At 35.9% G+C, this 22,016-nt stretch overlaps 1 protein-coding gene across 1 annotated transcript in view; it reads left to right on the top strand.

The window, feature by feature from the left end:
• CRIM1 (cysteine rich transmembrane BMP regulator 1) overlaps positions 1 to 22,016 on the top strand; it is a gene marked incomplete at its 3' end in the record, with an annotated part of 162,389 nt that overhangs the window by 66,593 nt on the left and 73,780 nt on the right. Inside the window, exons 3-4 of the mRNA XM_079532835.1 lie at positions 14,374 to 14,616; positions 21,757 to 21,877. Coding sequence (XP_079388961.1) covers positions 14,374 to 14,616; positions 21,757 to 21,877 — 364 coding nt within the window. The remainder of the gene's footprint in view (positions 1 to 14,373; positions 14,617 to 21,756; positions 21,878 to 22,016) is intronic.

Below are 22,016 nucleotides of genomic sequence, written 5' to 3'. Positions count from 1 at the left end.
AAGCATGACACCATATGTAGAACCAGCACTCCTCCTTTGTGAAGCAATGTATTTATATAAGGAATGGTAGATTGGGAAGTGAAACAGGAGCAAAAGAGCTTGTCTGAGTTCACAAATCTAGAAATAAAAATTCAGTCCAGTTGAATGTAGTACTAAAATTTTGTCTCAGATCTCATGAATTTTCTATCAGTTGGAGCATCCAGAGATTTCTTTATTTTTCTTATTTTTATGATCCAAATTTTTTGTGGCCTATACTCTTATTTACCGCATTGTATGTGTGAGACATGAAATGATGTAAGTTCATCTAAGTACCTTGAAGTCCTTTATTACTATGGCAGACATTTAAGACAATTTATGCTAACTGAAGATCTGATCTTAAATCTTGCTAGATAAATTCTGTATTTCCCAAGAGAATCTTCCTGTGTTTCATAAACCACACATTTACACATCATTTAAGCTTGTCCTACTGCTCATTTTGCTATGCAATGTAAGTTTTGCTTGTTTTTCAATGTGGTAAAAGTTGTGGCTAGAATATGAGATTGACTAAAATAATGTGGATTTTAGTTTTGTTTCTGCTTTTTGTTCTCAATTCATCTCAGCTTTTGCTTACCTTTTTTTTTTTTTGGAATGGTTGGTGCTTAAATGGAATTTTAGAATAATATATTGAGATCTACAGTGTGATAAGGGAATAGCAGCATATTCTGATATTTAAAAATGTATTTCATGGGACACTAGGTAGGATAAGCAGAACAAATAGTTAGGATCTGAGCTGTATTTTGAGTATGAGAACAATACATAAGTCACTCTGAAAGGAATGCCTTCTATTTCTAAGGAAATTACAATTGAAATAAAGACCGCAACAACACTATTTTATAGAGCAAATAGGAGACATTGCTTTTGGAGCAGCTCTCATACATTAAACTTAGTAGCTACTTCCTTTTGCTTCCTTTGAAGTGTTCATGTAAGGCGTTAAAGAGAGTGGGTTATGTGTGTATAAGAAATGTAGTGTACTAACCAATTCCTTCCTGATAGACTTCAATTATTTTTTCTCTTTACAGTGGTGAGATTCTGGAGGCATGCTTTACTGGTGCAAGTTGAAATATTTGTATCCTATTTTAGCATTTCTGAAATGTCAACATTACTTAATCATCTCTTTCCTGCATGCTTATACTGCAGAGTTCTCAGACAAACCTTGTAAGTCTTGATCCGGAATTCTATGAAAGCAAGTATTTATTCTTTGTTGAGAAAATGCATTCACTGCATAGATTTGAAAGATTAGAGAAGAATTGTTTGATTGTCAGCGGTAATACCTAGATGGTATGTTACGTAACTTTTTCATTTGCTTGGAAAAAAAAGTGTGCGTTTCAAATTAAGCTAACAAAAAATCTTGTTTCAAACACACTTCATTAACAATTAACACCTAGTATTTCCTTCAATAAAGATCTGCTTCTGAATAATAAGATTGTTTAGTTATGATTGTCTACAAGGAAATGAAATGGATAAGCCTCTTGAAACCTAAGGATTTTTAATGATAGGTACAAAACATTATTTTAGAAAGTGGGTTGTTTTTTTTTTTGGGGGGGGGGAGGGGGGGAGAGGGAAGAAATTGTTGGATTTGTTTTGTTTGTTTGCTACCACTTTTACAAAACGTCTTAGATTCTGTGCACTTGTTCCATTTCTTCAGGGCTTTAAAAGGCTTGATGTATAGTTGTCAGATGAGTAAGGAAAAATACATGTTGGTAAAAGGGTTTCAGTAGGAGTTAAACTGATGTTTCCATAGTTCAAGAAAAGTTCTTTAAAAGAAAAGAGATGTTCAAATGGGAATTAGCGCACTATTCCAAAACTTCTCAATCGCTTTTCTGCCATCTCTTCAATTACATGTTAGGGTTGAATTGTGCTGGCTTTCTTAATTATTTTTTATGTCTTATAGCATTTTGAATTAGTTTATTTGTTCATTTAGGTTTTCCTTTGCAGAAATCAAATTTACATAGGAATGATTAAATCTGTATCGCCAGTTAGCAACAATTGCATACATAAATATTTTTCATTCTTCCTGCTTTACTTAAGTGGCTTTTAGTTTATTGTAAAGCAGTGAGGACTGCTGTTAAATGAAGTGTACAGTGGAGGAGAAATCTTTAACATGTGAGATACCTCATCATGGAACAGTACAAGATTTTATTCTCTTTAATGTTTCTTTCTAGACGAGCAGGGAAAAGCAGTACAAATATTGTTAATTAAAGGAGTGTTACTGCTTTGAAACACTTGCATCAGAATCTGCGGTATTCAGGAAAGAAATGTTTGTTGGTCTCGCCTTGTTGGATGTCAGCAGTCTTTCCTGGTTAGTGCTGCTCAGACTTTGCTGACTCCTGCAGTACCGCTTGTCAGCTTGGCCTCTAGGAAGGAATATTTTCTTAAACTTTTGGATTTCTCAAAGAAATGCATTGTGTCAGGTTATGTGATAAACTCAATGTCTAAGTTGAACATATTATAATTTGTGTTATAATTTCTTAGTGTTTGCTAGTAACCTAATGTGTTTTTTCTCAATTTCCCATTAGTCTATGCTTGGGTGATAAAAGGATTTTGTTCACAACTATCAACTAACATTCTGGCCTTCCTGCTTGTGTTGCTTCCCAGAGCATGATTATCAAATAGAATCCTATCGTTGTGACATAGGAACTGACAAAGTGGTCCCTTCCTCAGGACTCTCAATGGATACCATTCAAAACTCTACTTGCCATCTTCCTTCTTGTGGACGTTTTTAGGTTCTGTAAGGAGCCTCTGCAAATACTTAATTGGTTTCTCTCTCCTGTTTTGGAGATACTAACATCGCATATTGTGACTATACCATGTACTTAACTGGTTTGCTAGTAATTCTTTAATTCAACAGAGAATCCTACTTTCCCAGCTTAGTATCTTACAAGGTACTTTCAGATATGACTTGACTATAATCACTGCAAATTTATGTTGGAAGTAATGTACATGGATTGTGTACAGCTCTTGAGCCATGTATCACATAGAACTGGGTCTAAGAATGGCTTTAGATATGACTGAATCTCAAACCTATGCAAGGAATACAGTCATAAGAATCTTTCTAGAAATCATATTAACTTGTTTCACTTCACTTGTGAAGTGCAACCATATCTACGATTTCCTGGCAATAACCATCCTCACTATGCACCTTGTTTCATAAAGATGTGTAATGTGCTTTTTAGTGTTATGCAACTAATGCATTCAGTGCTCAAACTGCCCAAAGAAAATGTGTTAGTTGAACTCTTACGCAGCTGAGTTTCTCAGTTTTTCTAGTTGCATCACAGAAGTTCTTACACAAAATGCCACAGATATTCTTATCTTTGATGTTTGAAAGAATATACTTTGTATATTTTGTGTTAAGGTAGGTTGTTACAGAAACCAAGTATGGAAGATACATAGTAAGTAAAGCAAGGGGTTAAAAAAGATTTGGGGTTTGCTTTCAAGGGGACATAAACAATAAATGGATAACCCAAGAGGAAAGGACAATGAAGAGGATAGAATAAGGAAAACACAGGGTTGAAGAAGGAAAACAAATCTCTGAGCAAGGTTATTTGTGATACTCTCCTAGTTTTGTGGTCCTGATAAATAAAAAAGTACATTGGGAAAAACTGTTCTCATACTTGCAGTCTTCTAAATAATTTTCCTTTAGACTACTCTTGGAAGAAAGCTTTCTATCTAGTTTAGACTCAACTGTATAGTTAAATTTGAGATCAGAAATTGATTCTAATGAAAGAACATTGCTTCTTTCATTATGTCAACAATATGCTAAAGATGAGAGATTATTTTTATGTTTGGGGTGTAGGATTATTGTTTTTTTTCCAGACTTGCTGTCTTTTGTTTGTAATAAAAGAGGGTGGCATTCATCCAGCTTTAAATAGAGGGGTCCAAGTTTAATGACTACTGCAGTCAGCAAAATTCTTGTGCCAGTGCTAACAGAAGCTCAGTGCTGTGTAAGCTCAAACTTTGTGCTTTTCTGTAGTTTTGAAGTTTCATTCTCTCTGTGTGATGTTGCTGCTTTGAAGCAAAATAGGAGATGCTGCAACAGGGTGGGGATATCTGGTAGCATTTAACATATGATGGACGCAAAGTTGTGTACCAGTTGTACTGTCTATAATGAGCACTTGATGTAGGTACCTGAACAGCCCTTTGTGGGCACCTCTTTATTGACTATGTGAGGAATAAAGACCGTGGACATTAAGTGGGTCACTCTGAAAGTAATGCTCCCTATTCATTTCCATGGAAATTATAACAGATTTTTTAGAACACAGTAACATTATTTGATAGATCAGATTCTTAGCTGTAAAATATAGCCAGCACCATGACCATCACCATAACCACCACCGTGATGCTGTGCAATGAACAAGAGACTGCATTCTGTGCCCCTAATGCATTCTGTGTTCATAAAAATCTGCATCAGTGGAGGTGACCCATTGTTTCACAGCTGCCATGACAGCATCATTGCTAGGAAAATGTTGCCCATGCAGTTCATCTTTCATCAGCCCAAGCAGATGGAAGTCAGGAGGTGCCAAAACTGAACTGTTAAGTGAGTGTGGTAGGATATTCCAGCCAAGATTGACGATGTACTCCATGATCTTCAAACTGGCATGGAGCCTGGTGTTATTATGTTGCAAGAGAAGGGTGGTATTTTTCTGTGACCTGACTGGAAGTTCAAACCTTCAGCTTACTCAGTATTGTGATGTAGTTGTCAGAGTTGGTGGTTTGTTCAGGACCAAGGAAATCCAGAGAGATCAACCCTTCCCTATCCCACAAGGCAGTGCACATCGCTTTACCATCTGAGGGCTGCTTCTTTGATGGGGAATTCATGTGTGGCCAGCCACTCCATGAAATGCTGTTTTGATTCTGGTTCATAGTAGTGACACCAGATTTCAACTCCAGTTATGATGTGATCTAGGAAACAGTCAAATTCAGCATTGTATTGGTGCAATAAGTCTAGACAAACTTGCATACAAAGTTCTTTCTGTTCATATGTGGGATCCACCTTGTGCAAGCTTTGCAGTATTCCAGTGTTGCTGCCATTATTTCTAACACACTAAAGCCAACATTAATTTCTGTACACAGTTCCCTGTTTGTAATCCATTGATTCACGTGAATGAGCTAATGGAGACTCTTCATTTTGGTGGTGTGACAGCTGTGCATGATCATAGAACACGGCTTGTCTTTCATATTGCTGTCACCACCATTGAAATGCACCATCCACCACTTCACTGTGCTCACATCCACGTCTCCATGAATGTTCAGCAAACATCAGTGAATGACTGTGGGTACAGTTTTTTTTGTTTTATTTGTTTGCAAGGAGAAATTCAGTGACCCCCCTTTGCTTCATGCAACTTCCATGTAAGACACCATTTTCTTAGACTGCCCCTTTGCTGTCATTTGTCAGATGGCAACAAAATGGAATGGAATGGAGCAACTTACTTGGCCTTTTCACACTCTGATTTCTTGCAGTATTTATTCTGTTTGAGGGCTGGTTATGAATATATCCATATATGTGCAGTTGACCTTTTTATTTTTATTTTTTTAAAAAACCTAAATATGTAAATATTTCTGATTTGGATGCTGTTCTACTTGGGAAGCAGAAAGAGCAAGATGATTCTCAAATTTTCAGTAACCTGTTTATTTTTCTTATCAATTCTCAGAAACTTTTGTGTAAACAGTTGGACGACTGTCTCCTCAACTTTGAACTGTATAGATTCTAGAATATAAATAGAATTATGTATGTTTCTTTTTCTCTTTTGATGCTGTTTTTTGTTTGTTTGTTTTCCAAATATTTTTCCAATATATTGTTTTTTTCTTTTTCTGTGCATGTGATTGATAGGTATGAAAAAATCAAATAACAGAAGTTAGTGCTTAAAACAGATATTGCAAGTGAAACTTGGAAAGTAGCAAAGTCAATTTTGTCACATTTAAGTGCTTAACATTATTTTTCCTTGTGCACGTATTCTTTGTGTTCAAGAATGCCTACATCCATAGACTTATAATATTTCAAATATTCCATGTTTTTTGCATTAAATGTGAGAAACTGCCTCTGGAATAAAAACCAGAGTGCTTTAAACTTCTATTACAATTGAATATTCTGCTACACTGCTTATTTGTGCTTCCTACATCTTAAGTGTCATACGTACTAGTTTCTTAGAAGACTTCATCTTGGGAGACAAATTTTTGGTGTGGAGTACCCACCATCTCCTTATTCACTGAAATGGTTAGAGTTTTATTGAGTGTCATTTCTTGTGATTATTTCTCCAGATGTCAACTTGTTTGTATTTTTCTTAAGCTGTGCTAAATAGAACTGTTCTGAATATTTCTGCTTTGTCATCAGTTTGGTACCCATACAGAACTATGTATGGTTTGATACTCTTTGCAGTAAGAAATACATACTGCTTGATTAGTGACCTTCTTACTCCTACTGTACATTTTTGCAAGTCATTGAAGCATATGCGCTTTATAGTGATTGCAAGCAAATTGTCTTCATTTTTTATTTACTTCCAAAATGTTTTGGCATTCTTTAAAGTATTGGCTCTGTAGTTGAGACCACCTCATTGCTGTTTACATACTTTCTTTGTTTTGAAATTTCAGTTGATTCACAGCTAAATACCTTGACCAGTAGTAGTGTCATTCATCCAAAATAATAGGCTCTCTTTTATAAAGAAATTTTTATTCCAATCAAGATGATATTGATGATATTCTTTTTTCCCCTTTCCATTTCCCTTTCTCTTTTATTTATTTTTTAAACAATAGCAATTCAGCCGCTCAGTATATGCTGAGTATCTTGATGTATCTGTCAATCATAGGCACATAACCACATCATTGTATGAGCTCTTCGTTGCTGTAAATCTGACTCCAGATATCAATCTACTCATTTCTCCATCTGCCTCCTAAAGTATTTTAAATATTGAAGCTCAAAGACGCTTTGACTTCATTAAAAGTAGCATGGTTACTGGTAGCATGGATCATTTCCCCAGAGTTGCATACTTCCCCTCTTGGTGTGCAGCCCGCTGGGCTCATTTCCTTATCTTTAAGTATTGCTTGTACAGCTTTGTTAAACAACTAGTATTACCCACAGTAGATCTGTATTGACCCTTGTTGGTGTCAAGCTAAGTTGATTTATATTTAAAAATGTTTATATGCATTGAGAAGACATTTTAAATGAAATGGAGTAACAGGAGGACTAACTTGGAGGACCAAGCAAGACAGTTTCTAAGCCTAACAGAGGAATACTTCGAGCTGGGAGGTTTGAAACCAAGTGCAATCTCTGCCTCAAACTAAATTGCTTTCACTGAACCTGCAATTGCATTCAGATGCAAGAACATCTGATAAATCTTCATTGATTCTGGTAAAACCCTTTCCTTGGCAGACAGCATCTTAGTTTAAGGCATGGCTGCCATTCTGGTTTGTGTTTGAGTAATCAATTTTTTTTTTTTTTTTTTTTTTTTTCAGTATTGGAATAGAAAAAATGAATAAGTTGAATATAGCATTCTCAATAGCTTTGCTGTTCAGATGGGATTATTATCTTACTTGATTATCTTGAGTGGCATAACTCGTGTTTGTGGTTATTTGGTCCTTGGAATAAAATATCTTTGGCAAATCCATAGAAAATAGCATGTTGCAAATATGTATGTTGAGATGTGCATATTTACTTAAAATTGTCTATGATTGTGTTTTGTATTCTGAGTTTTCAAACCCATATTAAATGCAGATTGTTGCTGTTAAATCACAAGAAGATTAGTGTATAATATGGGTCAGACAGGTTGTTCTATCATGTGGTATGTGAAATCCAGGGTCTCAGAATGCTAGAAAGCGAATAAAACTCGTTTACAAAACAGAATGGATTTCAAATAAAGTTCAGTTTTAGGTAAAAGTTCAGACTCTAGCTGCTTTTTTTATTTGTAGCAGCTCAACCGTATACAGGACTGTGCATATTGTGTGTGTAAGGTAATCTCATTTTTTAATCTACTATAACTGTCCTTTTGATTCTTGAAAATCCTTTTGGGTATTTTGCATTCCGATATCGATCCCTGTCTGTCTGACTGCTTCAGCTGGGTAATCATTTTTCTTGTTTATCTCTAATCCTTTTAATATTTCCTTCCTGCCACTATATAGCTGTACAGTGTGCCTATTCTTTGCAGTGTATTTCAGTGCACGCTGTAAGAATGTACAGTAAAAGTGGCTGTATTTTAGCCTAGATTTCACAAAATCAGTTTACAGATAAAGAGACAAAACTGGACATCGTGTGTATTCAAATCATGTACGCTGACACAATTTGATCACTTTGCTTAGTCATACAGCGTTCATCGTAACGAGCCACAGTCTGGCTTGAACTTCTTTAAAAAATGAAATTCTCAGATATGAAGCTAGCTATTTCAAAACCAGTCTTATTCTTTGTGTATCTTAGGGATGAACAGAAAAAAATAAGCTTTATTCTCTCTACATCTAAGTGCATCTACATGTACAGAGATGTGTACATATGAAATACCAGTTTTTAAAAGGGCAGCTGTAGAACAGGTTAAGTGTCTCCATAGAAGCGTTAGGACCTGAATCTCCTACCGCTTTCTTTAACCTTCTACTCCTATTAAAACACTCTGTCCTTGTTTCTATGGTGACTGAGGGTAGGCATCTGTGGTCACATGAATTTTTGACAGTATGATAAAAATCACTCCCTCAAAAGGTTTCCAGAAAAGCACAGATCTGTTTCACTTCACCTGAAGAATGAAGAGAATAGCCTTCTGCCCTGGCAGTGGCTTTTCTTCTCACTTTCTCCCACACCGCGCTGTACCTTTCACTGTGCTAACCAATGCTTTCACTGCTCTGCTTTTCTCATTAACTAAACTTGGCATATATTTCCTCTGCGTGTCAAAGTAGAGCATGCAAATGTAATGAAGGAAAAGAATTTGATACAGAAGTGAAATCTGCGAAAGCTATGTTTTTAATTCTTCAGGAACCATTTTGATTTCCACACTTTGGTGCTGGCCAAGATGAGTTGTCTGGGGGCTTGTGTATGTAATATGTGTTTGTTCAGTGGGAGTTGTTTCAACTGCTATACTTAAGAAAACAAACAATCAAACTTCCTGAGATCTAGGCTTCCTATATTCAGTGGCGGTATTAATAAAACACTGCTAGCTAGTGGCCAGTCTAAATGCCCCATGTTGTGTATTTCTTTCAGGAAGGTAAAGAAATTACCTTCTGCCCTAGAAAGCGCTGATTTAAAATAAAAGCTTCAGTAACTTGCCGTTATATTTGCACTTCCCCGTGATAACTTAATGAGGTCATGGGAAACGATGTGAAAAATATGTAAGCACTTTTCAAATGAAGAAACTGGAAAAGGTGGGTTTCTGCTTCCACCTTTACAGCTGTTGCTTTCGAACTGACTCATCATAAAGTTAAAGGTGAAAAACAAATAAACAAATAAAAAGCTACATCTTGATTTCTTCTTTTTATTCTATTTTTTGAAGGTTGCTCTCCTTGCTCTCATGCACTTTACATATATGCTATGGTTGCACTGAGGGGTTATCTTGAATGTTTCTGTGCTTTGATTTCTAAGATGCTGCTTCTGTGTGTTTCTGAAATGAAAATTGGATAAAGATGAAAACCATTGCTGAGAAATTCTGACATTTTGAATGTATGATCCCTCTGTTAATATTAAGGCATACAGCATGTTGTTTCTTTGATGGTTCAATTATTATTGATGCTTGTAGATTTTCCTTTGTCATATAGTTAGTAACAGCAGGTTCTTTTTGCAGATGAATTGCTAACTTACAGCAAGTAAACCTGAGTCTTCAGACCCACAGAAAGTAAAGTTTGTCTTGAAATATGAAATAATTTATACCAAAAAAATAGCACTGGCATTGCTAACTTTAGTGATTGTTTTATTAAATGGTCAGTAAGGCTGCTTTTTAGGTGTTGTTTGTTTGTTTGTTTGTTTGCAAGGATCGAATTCTCACTTTGAATTCATCAAAATGTCAGCTCTTCTGATTGCGTTCATTTTCTTAAAAACGTTATCTTTCCAGATATATTTCCAAATTTCTTGAGAAGATTGGCTGCCTCTGAATAGATAGTTTGTGTAACTTTGAGCTTGATTGATCCAGACTCTTCCTTTATCTCTGTAGAGATTCTTTGTTGGCTCAGACTGGCGAGATTGCGGTGTTACAGAATGCTTCTAGCTCCAGTGTTGTTTGATGAAAGACTATAAAGAGAACGTATCCCACAGAGAGGGCTCATCAGCAAGCTGGTAGTGTCTTTTCTTTGTGTAGAAATGCTATTTTCTTGAATGTAAAACAACATTCTCAGAGAACTTTTTTTTTTTTTTTTAATTGGGTTGTAGGTTATCTGTCCCGATATAATTTATGAGAAGTTTGACGGATGCATCCTTGACAAGTAACTAATTGCTCTCCTTTTTAATGCTTTCCTTTTTTTTTTTTTTTAAAGGAGAGTCTGAAATGTGATTAAGCTGTGTGTGCTTTTTCCATTAACTGTTCAATTCTGTGAAGAGCAAACAGCATATAGAACTTCATTTCATTAAATCAATTTGCGAGTTCTATGAGCTCTTATTAAAGCAGTCATCTTATTAAAGGATACCTATCAGTTGCTTCAGGGGTGGAGGTTGAACAATGTTTTATAAGAATTTATTTTAATTAGTGTTAGAGTGTCTCAAGTATAAACTCTAAATTATAAATGAGACATCTGCATTAAGTTTTCTTTCTAAATGTAATTATGGTTATATGAAATAGATCTTGTGAGAGAGTCTTCATTATCAATTAGAAGAATATGATGCATGTCTGCTGATTTTTTTCATAGTCATATATGTAATTGTCCCTTTTATTGAAAATCAGAACTTTTTGGTTCAACTGACTACTTCGAAAAACGAAATTCTCCTGTGCGTGAGCACAGAAAGGGGTGGGAAGATTTGTAACAGTTACATACATTCTATTTATTACAAAAACAGGTTAAATCAGTAAGAAAACAGAGCCTTGAAACTGATACCTTGTTTGACTTTGAAGATGTTGGTCAGGAAGATCCTGACTTGTGTAATGGACAACTTCTCAGAGATAGACCAGTGCTTTGCTGTGTTTCACAGAGAAGGTTTCTGTTGTGGTCTCATAAGAAGCCACTTTTCAGTAGTTCCTATTGTCTAGAAAAGGGATAATGTAGCAAAAAATATTTCTGGTGAAGTACTTCACAGTTGTTTTCTGTGAAATGACATTTTCAACTTTTTGAGGTAATTTCTTTTTCTTTTTTTTTTTTCTGCTCTGGCAAACAGTTTCTTATATACTTCCTTTGTAAGAGCTGGAAGTGTTTGTTAGTAAAGGAGAATAATTTTTAAACAAGCAATTCCTCTTGTTTGATGAAATCTTAAGCATCCATATGTAATGAGATTAAATTAGGAATCCTGTTAAGGCAGTGACATTTGTGGCTGTATTTTGATTTGTTCACAAAATAGGTGACAAATATTACTTTGACACCACCTTAGATCAATCAATGAAAAGTTAAGCTAGTAAGTTAATTAAGGACAATTAGTTTTAGAAATACATATCACATAGAAAACTTATTCCCAGTAAATAAAGCTGCATGTATTTGCAAGTTTGTGAGTTTCTGAGATAACAAAAAGGAAAACTTGAACCTTTTTCAGTGATATCAATTGATTTCAAATGATTTCAATGAGAGTAATGCTTTCTATTAAAGCTTTATATTAAAATGAGGATCCCTCAAAAGCTTTTTCTGAAATGCAGCAAAAAACAGAGCTCTGACCTTTTAATAATGCCATGAGTGCCAGGCTCCGACAACACAACACAAGTGAGGTGCTAGTTCATTACAAAGTTTTGACTAAAATACAGAAATGCTAATGTGTGAACTGTGTGGTTTCACGTTTTAGGTAAGATTCTTTCCGGAAGTGTGAAGTAGAGATTCTACAAGAGAATAGTTGAAGTATTGCCAACTGAATATTGTTTTGGTTGCTTGCTCCTTCCTAGAAACATAAAACACATTCAAATGAATGGCTGAATCACGCCCTGGTCTGCAGAAAGGGGCTCTTGTTACCCTAGTCTTAAATGTGCCTGGAGTTGGAGAACCTCAGTGAAAGTTGTCCGTTCCTTTTACTGTTTTGTTTGTATACTGGAGTGGTAATCTTTTACCATGCGCCTAAGTTGAGAATATGATTTGGAGGCAGGATATTTATGAGTAGGAAGGGATTTGGGGTTGTTTTTTCCATCCATCGGGGGATGGAGGGGAATGATGAACAAAAGTGACACTAGATTAAAAACAGAATCTTAAATTGATTTCTAAGTTACATGGTATTAAAACACAAACAGGTATTTGAAAGATGGTTGTTTGTTTTTAATCCATTTCTTCTTAAAAATCGTTCAAGTCATATTGAATAGTAGCAGTTTGAAGAGTCCCATCGTATTGTGTTATAGTTATCTACATGAAGAACAATAACAGGAAAAATACTTCTGAACTTAATAATGACTGTGAAGCAGTGAGCATTTCGTATATACCTATCATAGTTTTTTTGTTTGTTTGTTTTTACATTTTTCTCTTCTTTCCACTGCCAGCAGTACTTCTCACATGCCTAGTATTGAAATATCCTTTTTCCACGTTTTTCCTAGATGAACTTAGCAACTTCAACAGTAGGCTTTGCATTGGTGCTCAGAATAAATGCATCTAGAGTTCTAATTCCCAATTGTTTGACAAATCTTGCATTTTTCAATACTGTCTTAAGTTGGTCAAAAAGAAAGAGTCTGGAGATATATAAGTACATATCAATACATATGCATATATGTTTTTCATCCAAACTCTTTATATATGTATGTGTGTGTGTGTGTGTTTTTCATAGATATACAAATTTAATATAAATTATATGTACATAAATTATGTATATGAATCATATATATACATACTGTATTGAGGAATGGTTTTAAACTAAAAGAGGGGGGATTTAGGTTAGATGTTAGGAAGAAATTCTTTACTCATAAAGTGGTGAGACACAGGCACAGGCTACTCAGAGAAGCTGTGGGTGCCCAATCCCTCAAGGCTGGGTTGGATGGGGTCCTGGGCAGCCTGAGTTGGTTTCCCCCAAGACAGGAGGTAGGGACTGGGTGGGCTTTAAGGTCCCTTCCAACCCAAACTGTTCTGTGATTCTATGATTAGAAATATATATTATCTATCTATCTATCTATCTATCTATCTATCTATCTATCTACCTATGCAATCTTATGTATATGCAGTTAACTAAAAGTTGTCCCTAGAGGAGGCTACTTGTTAAGATAGATGGAAATAATGTGGAATTGTTTTATTTTTTTTATTTTTTAAGAAAAGAATTATGGCACTATCTAGTGTCACATTTAAGTTCTTATTTTGTATTGATTGTCACTATCTTGAGCTAAAAATGCTGTCTTTTTGAGTGTGTGGTATTCACTTACTACTAGCAGTACTCAGGTGTGCTAAGCAAAGTGGGATCCTCTTGGATATGAGAAAGTTTTTTACTGTGAATTACGGAGTAAATCAGTCACGGGAGTGATCTGTTTTTTGGTGGCTAGTGTAGCTTAGGAAATTGGAGGGCACAACACAATTTTTCTGTTGGAACTGAGATTTTGGTTTTGATTATAAAGAATCTTGACTTCAAGTTTTGGAAGACTTACCTACTTTTCCAAGAACCCTCTGTCTTCATTGTTGCTTTGTCTATGTTGGTGTTGTCCAGTTTGTCACTATTTACAACCAATGTGTTGAACTTGTTCTTCAATATCCCTTCTTTTATTGTTGTGTGTCAGCAGCCAGTGTCTCATTTTTCCTTGGTAGTCAAACTTTTTCTCTTCTGATTTTCAAGCCACTGAAGTCATAGGAATAACACTTTAAATATAAGCACTGAGAACATATACAGGGAAAATCTACTTTTTGAGACAGCTTTTTGAGTGTGTGGAATCTCACTTTAGATCAACTAATACCAATTACTCATAATGCACAGTCTTATGAGTACTAAAGGTGTAGATACGAGCGCTGGGGCTGTGCATTGTTTGACAAGTTGGTTCCTAATGTCATGGCCAAATGTGTGGTTTCACTGTTGTTTCTGAGGAATGAGTTCAGCAATCACACAGATGGCATGAATTATATATATATTAGAATGATATTTTATAACATATTTGCCATCTTGCAAATACCAAGATATTCTTAAGTATATTCCATAATTTTGCTCATCAATTTAGAAGCAGCGGTTGTCTTTCTTTTTACTGTCTTGGGGGAGTGAGAATAGAGGGAGCTTTATCTGAGCTCGTCTTTACATCTTCAGAGTAGTGTTTACTGACATATATGGCATGCTGATTTTTCTCTCCTTTTCAGAAGAGAAACCCGATTGCTCCAAGGCCCGCTGTGAGGTCCAGTTTTCTCCTCGCTGTCCAGAAGATTCCATCTTGATTGAAGGTTATGCTCCTCCCGGGGAATGCTGTCCTCTCCCAAGCCGCTGTGTGTGTAATCCTGCAGGCTGCTTGAGGAAGGTTTGCCAGCCTGGCTATTTGAATATATTGGTTTCTAAGGCATCAGGAAAGCCAGGGGAATGCTGTGATCTCTATGAATGTAAACCAGGTAAAAATGCGCACCTTTTTTTTTCTTTTCTTTCTTTTTTTTCCAATTTTCAGTTTAATTTATCTAACAAGTACTATTTATATAATTGAATCTGATGAAACCTATGTAGTATCTGAATTATTTTCAAAATTTAGATGATATTTGTGGCCAACATCCTCTTAAAAAATAATAATAATAAAATTTTCTTTATCTTTCTCTTAAAACATTTTATTTAAACTGAGAAACTAGGGAAAAGCAATCTTTAGTGAGAATACTGTGTTTCAACACACAATATAAGTGAGAGTGACATATTTTGTTACAATTTTATTCTACAAAGGTATTTTTTCACCATGTGAATATTTTATGCATAAAACAAATCTTAATTCAGTGCTTAAAGTTTATGTAGGTTACAAGTTGATGACCATTAAAAATATGGAGCAAGAGGTCTGCAGAAGAACATAATCAAAGGCTTTGTAGCATTTGCAGTGTCTATCAATTTTCCATCGCATGGGAGCACAAACAGCCCTTTTCTTGTGATTTGTTTATATCCAGACTTTGTTAAAGATGAGTAATAAAAATAAAGGAATGAAAGCAGGCATATAAAATAGTAACATCCAAAATATCATATGTAAAGAGGTTTGAGTATGCTAAGTTATGCATTTTCTCAAATACTCCACAAAATGCTGTGTACTCTTTGTCTCCCATGCCTCTGTTGTGTTTTTCCTAAAGTCCAGTGCAAATCTTCCTATGCAGAAATTTAAGTAAATTCTCTGTCTTGAACAGGTAGAAAACAAAGCTTATAATAATACATGCTCTAGAACATTTTGTCAACCTCAACTTTCTTTCATCTAGGATTAGCAAGTAGACATTTATGAAGGTATAGTTTCCTTGTACTTAGTGCTGTGTTGTTCCTCTCTAAGTTTTCCTGAGTTTATCCACATTTCCTTAAAATGCACTGTTCAAACACAGAATACTATTTTGGATGAGTCTTTGTCAGCATTAAATACAATGGTATTTAGTGTGCAATTGTGAAATAACTACTTCTGGCATTTCATGCAGAATGCGGATTAAGAGTGAACTCTTGAGATTTATTTAGTTTGTGAAATGCTGTGAACCCAAGATCTTTCTGTAGGATGACTACAGAAACTACAGTTGTTGGATTATGTGGTAATTCATTTATGTTATGGGTTTATGTGGCTATATATTGTGTTTTTTTTTTAAGTGTTCTTCATTTCTTATTGGAGGGAGATGCATTTAGGAGGGTAGGGGAGCAGAGGCTTTGAAGACACTTCAGAAGGAGACTAAGAGAATTTAAGGGAAGAATAGAGCTTTGCAATGGTGGTTAGGAATTGAGGGGCTAACAGAGAGCAGAGAGTCTGAGACCTTAGTTATCAAAGAAAATATTTTCATTATCTCCCAGAGTTGAGTAATTTATATGATGTATGGTAAGAGTCTAGAAAATGCAACAATCCTTGAGGGATCAAGGAGAAGTGAAAGAGAATGGTAGTAGGAGTCTGCATCAGCTTGGATATATGGAAAAGTGAAGCTGGGGGGAAAGGGAGGGAGGCCAGCAGGTTTGAAGACAACAGGAACTAAAGTGTTGGTGAGAGGCTCAGTGAAGTGAGCACTCTTTTGTGTCCAGGCAAAAATGGTTAATGAAAAATGGTTAATGAAAGATAAAATGATCAAGCTACTGACAACTTGCTCACAGTGCCTTGGTTTTAGGAAAAAAAAGGAGTACTGTTACAGGTGGGTTTCTTAGTAACTACATAGCCCAATTTTTGTCAAGTTAGACTTCAGCAGCTGTACTACTTGCATTTTTCTTTGTGTGTGTGTGTTTTTGTTTTTCTTTTTTTCTTTTTTTTTTCAAACCTTGATGTAGATGTTTGTTCTGTTTGGAGTAGTGGGAAGACTGTGGAAAAAAAAGGAAGTCAACACAAGACCAAAAACAAAGGAAGGAATAATGTTGGCAAGTGTTAGTAGACTACAAATTCCTTACCACAGAAGACTTTTTGAGTTTGGTTTTTTTTAGTGGCAAATCTTTGCAAATCTGAACCATTGCTTGGTTTTCAGAGGAGCCTTGTTTTCAAGGATTGTAAACTGCGCTTTCACAGGCAACATAATTTGTTCTTAGTATGTGAAGAAAATCTGAATACTGAAATCCTTTTTTAATATTTCCTCATTTTTTATTTTTTTCAAATTTGCAAGTCAGAACAAAATGACATGGTTTATGTTATCTAAACTTTTGTGTCATGTTAATCACTATGGTTTCAAGTAAGTTTTCATTTTTTTATATGTGACAATAAGCACTGGAATATCTTGTTTATTAAAGTTTTGTATTCATAATCATAGAATTCTAGAATAATTTTCGTTGGAGGAGACCACTAGAGGTCATCTTGTCTGTTCCATTTTTTCCTATACTATTTTGTACCATTTATTCTCTGTGTGTGTATATATATATATATATATGTGCTACCAAATGTGTAGTAACACATGTGGTTAACTGTTCATGCAGAGTTTCTTATGGAACTGATATTACCTATTCTTTTGAATAGTGTTAGCAAGTCTGTGAAGTTTACATGTGGAAAGGAGAAAATTTCTGCATATTTTTCTACAGACTTAAAATTGAAGTTCTGTAACTTTTGCTATCAGGGTGTTTGCTCTTCCTTCAATATTGTGTCTCAGTAACCAGCCTCCTTAGAGGTTCTCAACCAGTGAGGAGGTTCTGGTGGAAAGAGCCTGCCAGAAGCTAGAAGGTGTGCTTCCTATGGTAACAGTGCTCTTTTATGTCAATCTAAAGGGTTCATGGAATTGAAGCATGAACTGTGTTTGCTTCTATTCCTTAAATAATATGACTTTGCTTTTCAATTTACAGTGACATTTGAATTTGGAATCTTCTGCTGAAAGTTACGCTTGTAAATATACTATGGTAATTGAGTTACTGAAAGGAAAATAGGAAGTGTTGCCTTAACATTAAATGCTTGTATAAAAATGAAAATTTTCGTTTCAAAATGTGCCAATTTTTCTGCAATACAATGATCACAGTGATCAGAGGCATTAGTATATAATTAAAATGAAGTAGTATCTTAGTAACACCTGTTTACTAACTTCCAGATTAACTTAACATGGATATTCTTACCAAATGTTGCACTGACAACAGTAACAGCTATGTTACTTATTGCTTGCAAGTCTAGTCTTTTTTTGTTTTGATGTTCTTCCTATGCTCATTTCTGAGATGACACTGATCTGGTGTCATAAGCAACCTACTTTCCCTAACCCCCACGTTCCCTTTCCCTGACGCAGCTCCATGCCGTTCCCTCGGGCCCATCGCTGTCACACAGAGCAGAGCTCAGTGCTGCCCCTCCACTCCCTGTGAGGAGCTGCAGCCACCATCAAGCCTCTCCTCAGCTCCTCTGATCTGGGCTGAACAAATCAAGGTTTTGAAGAAACCAATGATTACTTATCATCTCTAGCATCAATTCATGGCATGGGAATTAGTACAACTGAAACAACCTTTTTTTTTCCTGGTACCTAATCTTCACTTAACACTTGCAATTGTAAATCAGATGCTACCAGTTGGCATCTTTCTTCAGAGAATTTAACATTCTGAGTAGTCAAGGCTTGAAGGAAAGTCAGCAATAAATTTTAATAAGTAGTGTTAGATGATGCATAGGGATCTAAGTTGTGCTCCACCCTGCTACAGCTTCAGCATTGAAAATTGTGTCTGGAATTTTTACAGGCTTGCATGAAGGAGAAAGGTCAGAAAAATCAAGATTTATAGATAGTAGAAAGTATAGTTACATAACTTCATTCTTTATTGCTTTCAGAAATAGTACACGGTTGTTGCTCAATTGGGTTTTTTTAGATGCTTTCTTAGAATGTGATTTTGAAAGAACTTAGAAGGTGAATTTGGAAGAAGACTTACGAAAATCAATTGGAAAAGTCTCAGATACTTTTCTAACAGAGCTGGAGAAATGGCTGATAAGTTGGCAATGATGGTAAGGAAGAAAGCATTTAGAACTACTCATTAAAAATAAGTAAAAGCAACAGGGCTGTATTGGGAAGTATATGTGACAGTAAAGTTAATGAAGTCATTAAGTCAGTGAGAGAACTGGTCTAGAATTCTGGGAATGTTATCTTTTCTGTTACGTTTAGCATATTCTAAGGTGTGAAGAAGTGTAAGAGGGTGATGGATTGTCAAAGAGAGCCGGAAACAAATTAAATTATAAACATAATGTATGAGTGTATTTCAGGATCCTGGTTTATTTTCAGGAAAAGTGTAGGAAATGAAGGAGGTGTGAAGGGGTTTTGTGGTTTTTGTTTTTCCTCGTTCTTTTGAAAGAAAATGTAATTAACGTTACCAAATGTAGTTAGGTTGTATTATGTTATTAATGAGGGAGGAGTTTAAGTGCATCCTGATCTGAAAGCAAAGGGTGTTGTGTGATGCTTCTTGACTGTTGTAGAAGTTGACTTTGTACTCTTAGAAAAGAACTTCAGGAAACTTTTACTTCTGGGAAAACCAAACCAGAAAACTATCAAAAACCCCAAAATCTTCCCTGTGCTGAGCCAGTGTTGCACCATAGGTGCAAATATGGGCTCCATCAAAAGAGGGGTGGCCAGCAGGGACGGGGAAGTGGTTGTCCTTCTCTACTCTTCTATTGTGAGGCCCCATCTGGAGTACTGTGTCCAGGTCTGGAGCCCCCAGTACAAAAAAGACAGGGAGCTTGGTGGAGAGGGTCCAGAGGAGGGCCACGAAGATGATCAGAGGACTGGAGCACCTCCCCTATGAGGACAGGCTGAGGGAGCTGGGTTTGTTCAGCCTGGAGAAAAGAAGGCTGCAGGGTGACCTCATTGCAGCCTTTCAGTACCTAAAGGGAGCCTACGAAGAGGAGGGGAATCAACTGTTTGAAAGGGTTGATAACTGCAGGACAAGGGGAAATGGTTTTAAGTAGAGGGAGGGGAGATTTAGGGTGGATGTCGGGGGAAATTCTTTACAGAGAGAGTGATGGAACAGCTGCCCAGAGAGGTTTTGGATGCCCCGTCCCTGGAGTGTTCTAGGCCAGGTTGATGGGGCCTGGTCTAGTATTAAATGGGGAGATTGGTGGCCCTGCATGTGGCAGAGAGGTTGGAGATTCGTGATCCTTGAGGTCCCTTCCAACCCTGGCCATTCTGTGATTCTGTGAAATACTGTCTTGTTTTTCAGCCTTTAGACGTGCAGGCAGTTATTTGGATCTCATCTCTGTACTATGTATGCTATTCTTAGAGAAGCTAGTACAGTATGTAAAGGTAGAACTTCATGTAATTGTGTTAATATATTTTACTCGAAAGTTATTTTCTCCTAATATTTATAGTTTTATGATTGGAGAACCCAGGTTTTGTAATTTACAGAGGTGGTTGTGCAGTGCTAGAGGTGAGGCATGGTTTGCAGTCATGATAGGGTTTCTGCTACATTCTTATAGGAAAAAGAAGTAACTAATAAGAGTTACAAATTCAATGCATGAATTGAAGATTCATAAACATCGAGTGCAACTTCAGTAAAAGGAAATTTCAACATTTGAGATCTTACAGTGATGTATTAATCAAACTAGATGTCTAAAGCTTAATGTTTCTAGTAAAGGCAATTTTATTTGAACAGGATTTATAATTCTATTAGCTTTCTAGCCCTAAACTTATTCATGAAATGTACACTTTAGATAGTTGCTGGAGCCAACGTAAGACCTGAAAACAAAACTACTATTTTAGTGGTAAATGGTTAGCGTCTCATTTTTCAGAATGATAATGCAGCTAATCTGGGGAAAACTTTTTAAGTAATAAAGAATATAAAGATATATAGAAGTATATAAAGATTATAGATTGTTCTGCTACCTTACATTATTTTCAGCATGCTGGAAAGTTAAGCTAAATACTTATTTTGACAAACCAATTTAAACCTGAAAGGTACTTTTTTTTTTTCCTGCTTCTAATCTCTTACCTCTCTTGACCTCTGTCATGTGAGGAAAGACTGACAGAGCTGGGAATGCTTAGCCTACAGAGGAGAGAACTCAGTGGTAGTCTCATCAATGTGTAGGAATGGTCCCGAGCAGCCTGGTCTAGGTGACCATGTTAGAGCAGGGTGGTTAAACCAGCTGAACTTCAGAGGTGCTTTCCATCCTCAACTGTTCCATGATTAGCTTAATAATGTAATAACAGATATCTCCTAGCCTGGAGAGAATGTTGAGATGGCATATGAGTGTGGATTCTGAGAGTGATGGATAAGTAGATTCATTGTTCACCAAATCCTACTAATCCTAACAAGAATTAGAAAGAAGGTACTAGCAAGGTCTGTGTAAAATAATAGTGAATGGTGGGATCTTGCTACCACAGGAGATTATGGAGCAACTATTTTCAGAAAAAAAGAATTGGACAAGTTGATGCACAACAGGTACATAGTTGTGTATGAGAGTTTGAGGAGAACATCTGAACAATTTGGAGGCTCGTGGAAGAGGAAGGAATGCCATAAGTGATGTCCCTAACTGATATCTCTCTTTGCCACCATTGGAGATAACTGGTTAGACAGACCAGTACTTTGACATAGCATGGCATTTTTCTTTATTCTGAGAAATTCTTCATCTTGTCATTGTAGATAGATCTAACAATCTGCATTTCTGTTTCACTGTATATAAATAACTAAATAGCACAACAGTAAGCCTTAATATGAAGTGTGCATGTGCAGACACAAATCTATTGTATCTTATTTATTTATTTATTTCCTATAATAAAGCAATTTTACTCTTTAAAAAGGTTTTAACCGGGAAAGAAATTAAACAATATTATTTTTAATTGCTTCTAAAACTGTGGGAAAAAATACATTCTTAATAATCAAGTATATTTCTAGTAATGAACGTCATTCACTAATTTAATGATTACTTGAGGTTGCCTGTACAACTTTTATAATTTTCTTATTAAGTGATACTAGTTGATAACTGATTCCATAATATTAAAGTGAATATTAAAGAGGATGAAAACCTTTTTTCCAATATTACCCACCAAGCATGCAGTCAATAGATACACTGTCTGATTTAAATTTGAAGACTGATGCGTAACTGATTGCTTAAGGTGAATTAATTTACCAAAAATTTGAAAGCATGAGTAAAAGAAATTTCTTCTCCCCTTCCTCCTTAGTGTTCAGTGTGGACTGCAGCACAGTGGAATGCCCTCCTGTTCAGCAAGTGGTTTGCCCACTGGATAGCTATGAAACCCAAGTCAGGCTGACGGCTGATGGCTGCTGTACTCTGCCTACAAGGTTTGTGTCTGGATGGTTGAGTATTCATTTTTTCATTTATTTTTTAATTTTGCAATTCAAGAAATACAGACGCGAGATAACAATGCATATCACAGAGGCAATAGAAGGTAATACAGGACAGAATATATATGCAGTAGGT

Source organism: Tetrao urogallus, assembly GCF_951394365.1.
Source record: "Tetrao urogallus genome assembly, chromosome: 2".
Lineage (NCBI taxonomy): Eukaryota > Metazoa > Chordata > Aves > Galliformes > Phasianidae > Tetrao > Tetrao urogallus.
Note: the sequence above shows the minus strand (reverse complement) of the source record. Positions and strands in the feature narration are given on the sequence as shown.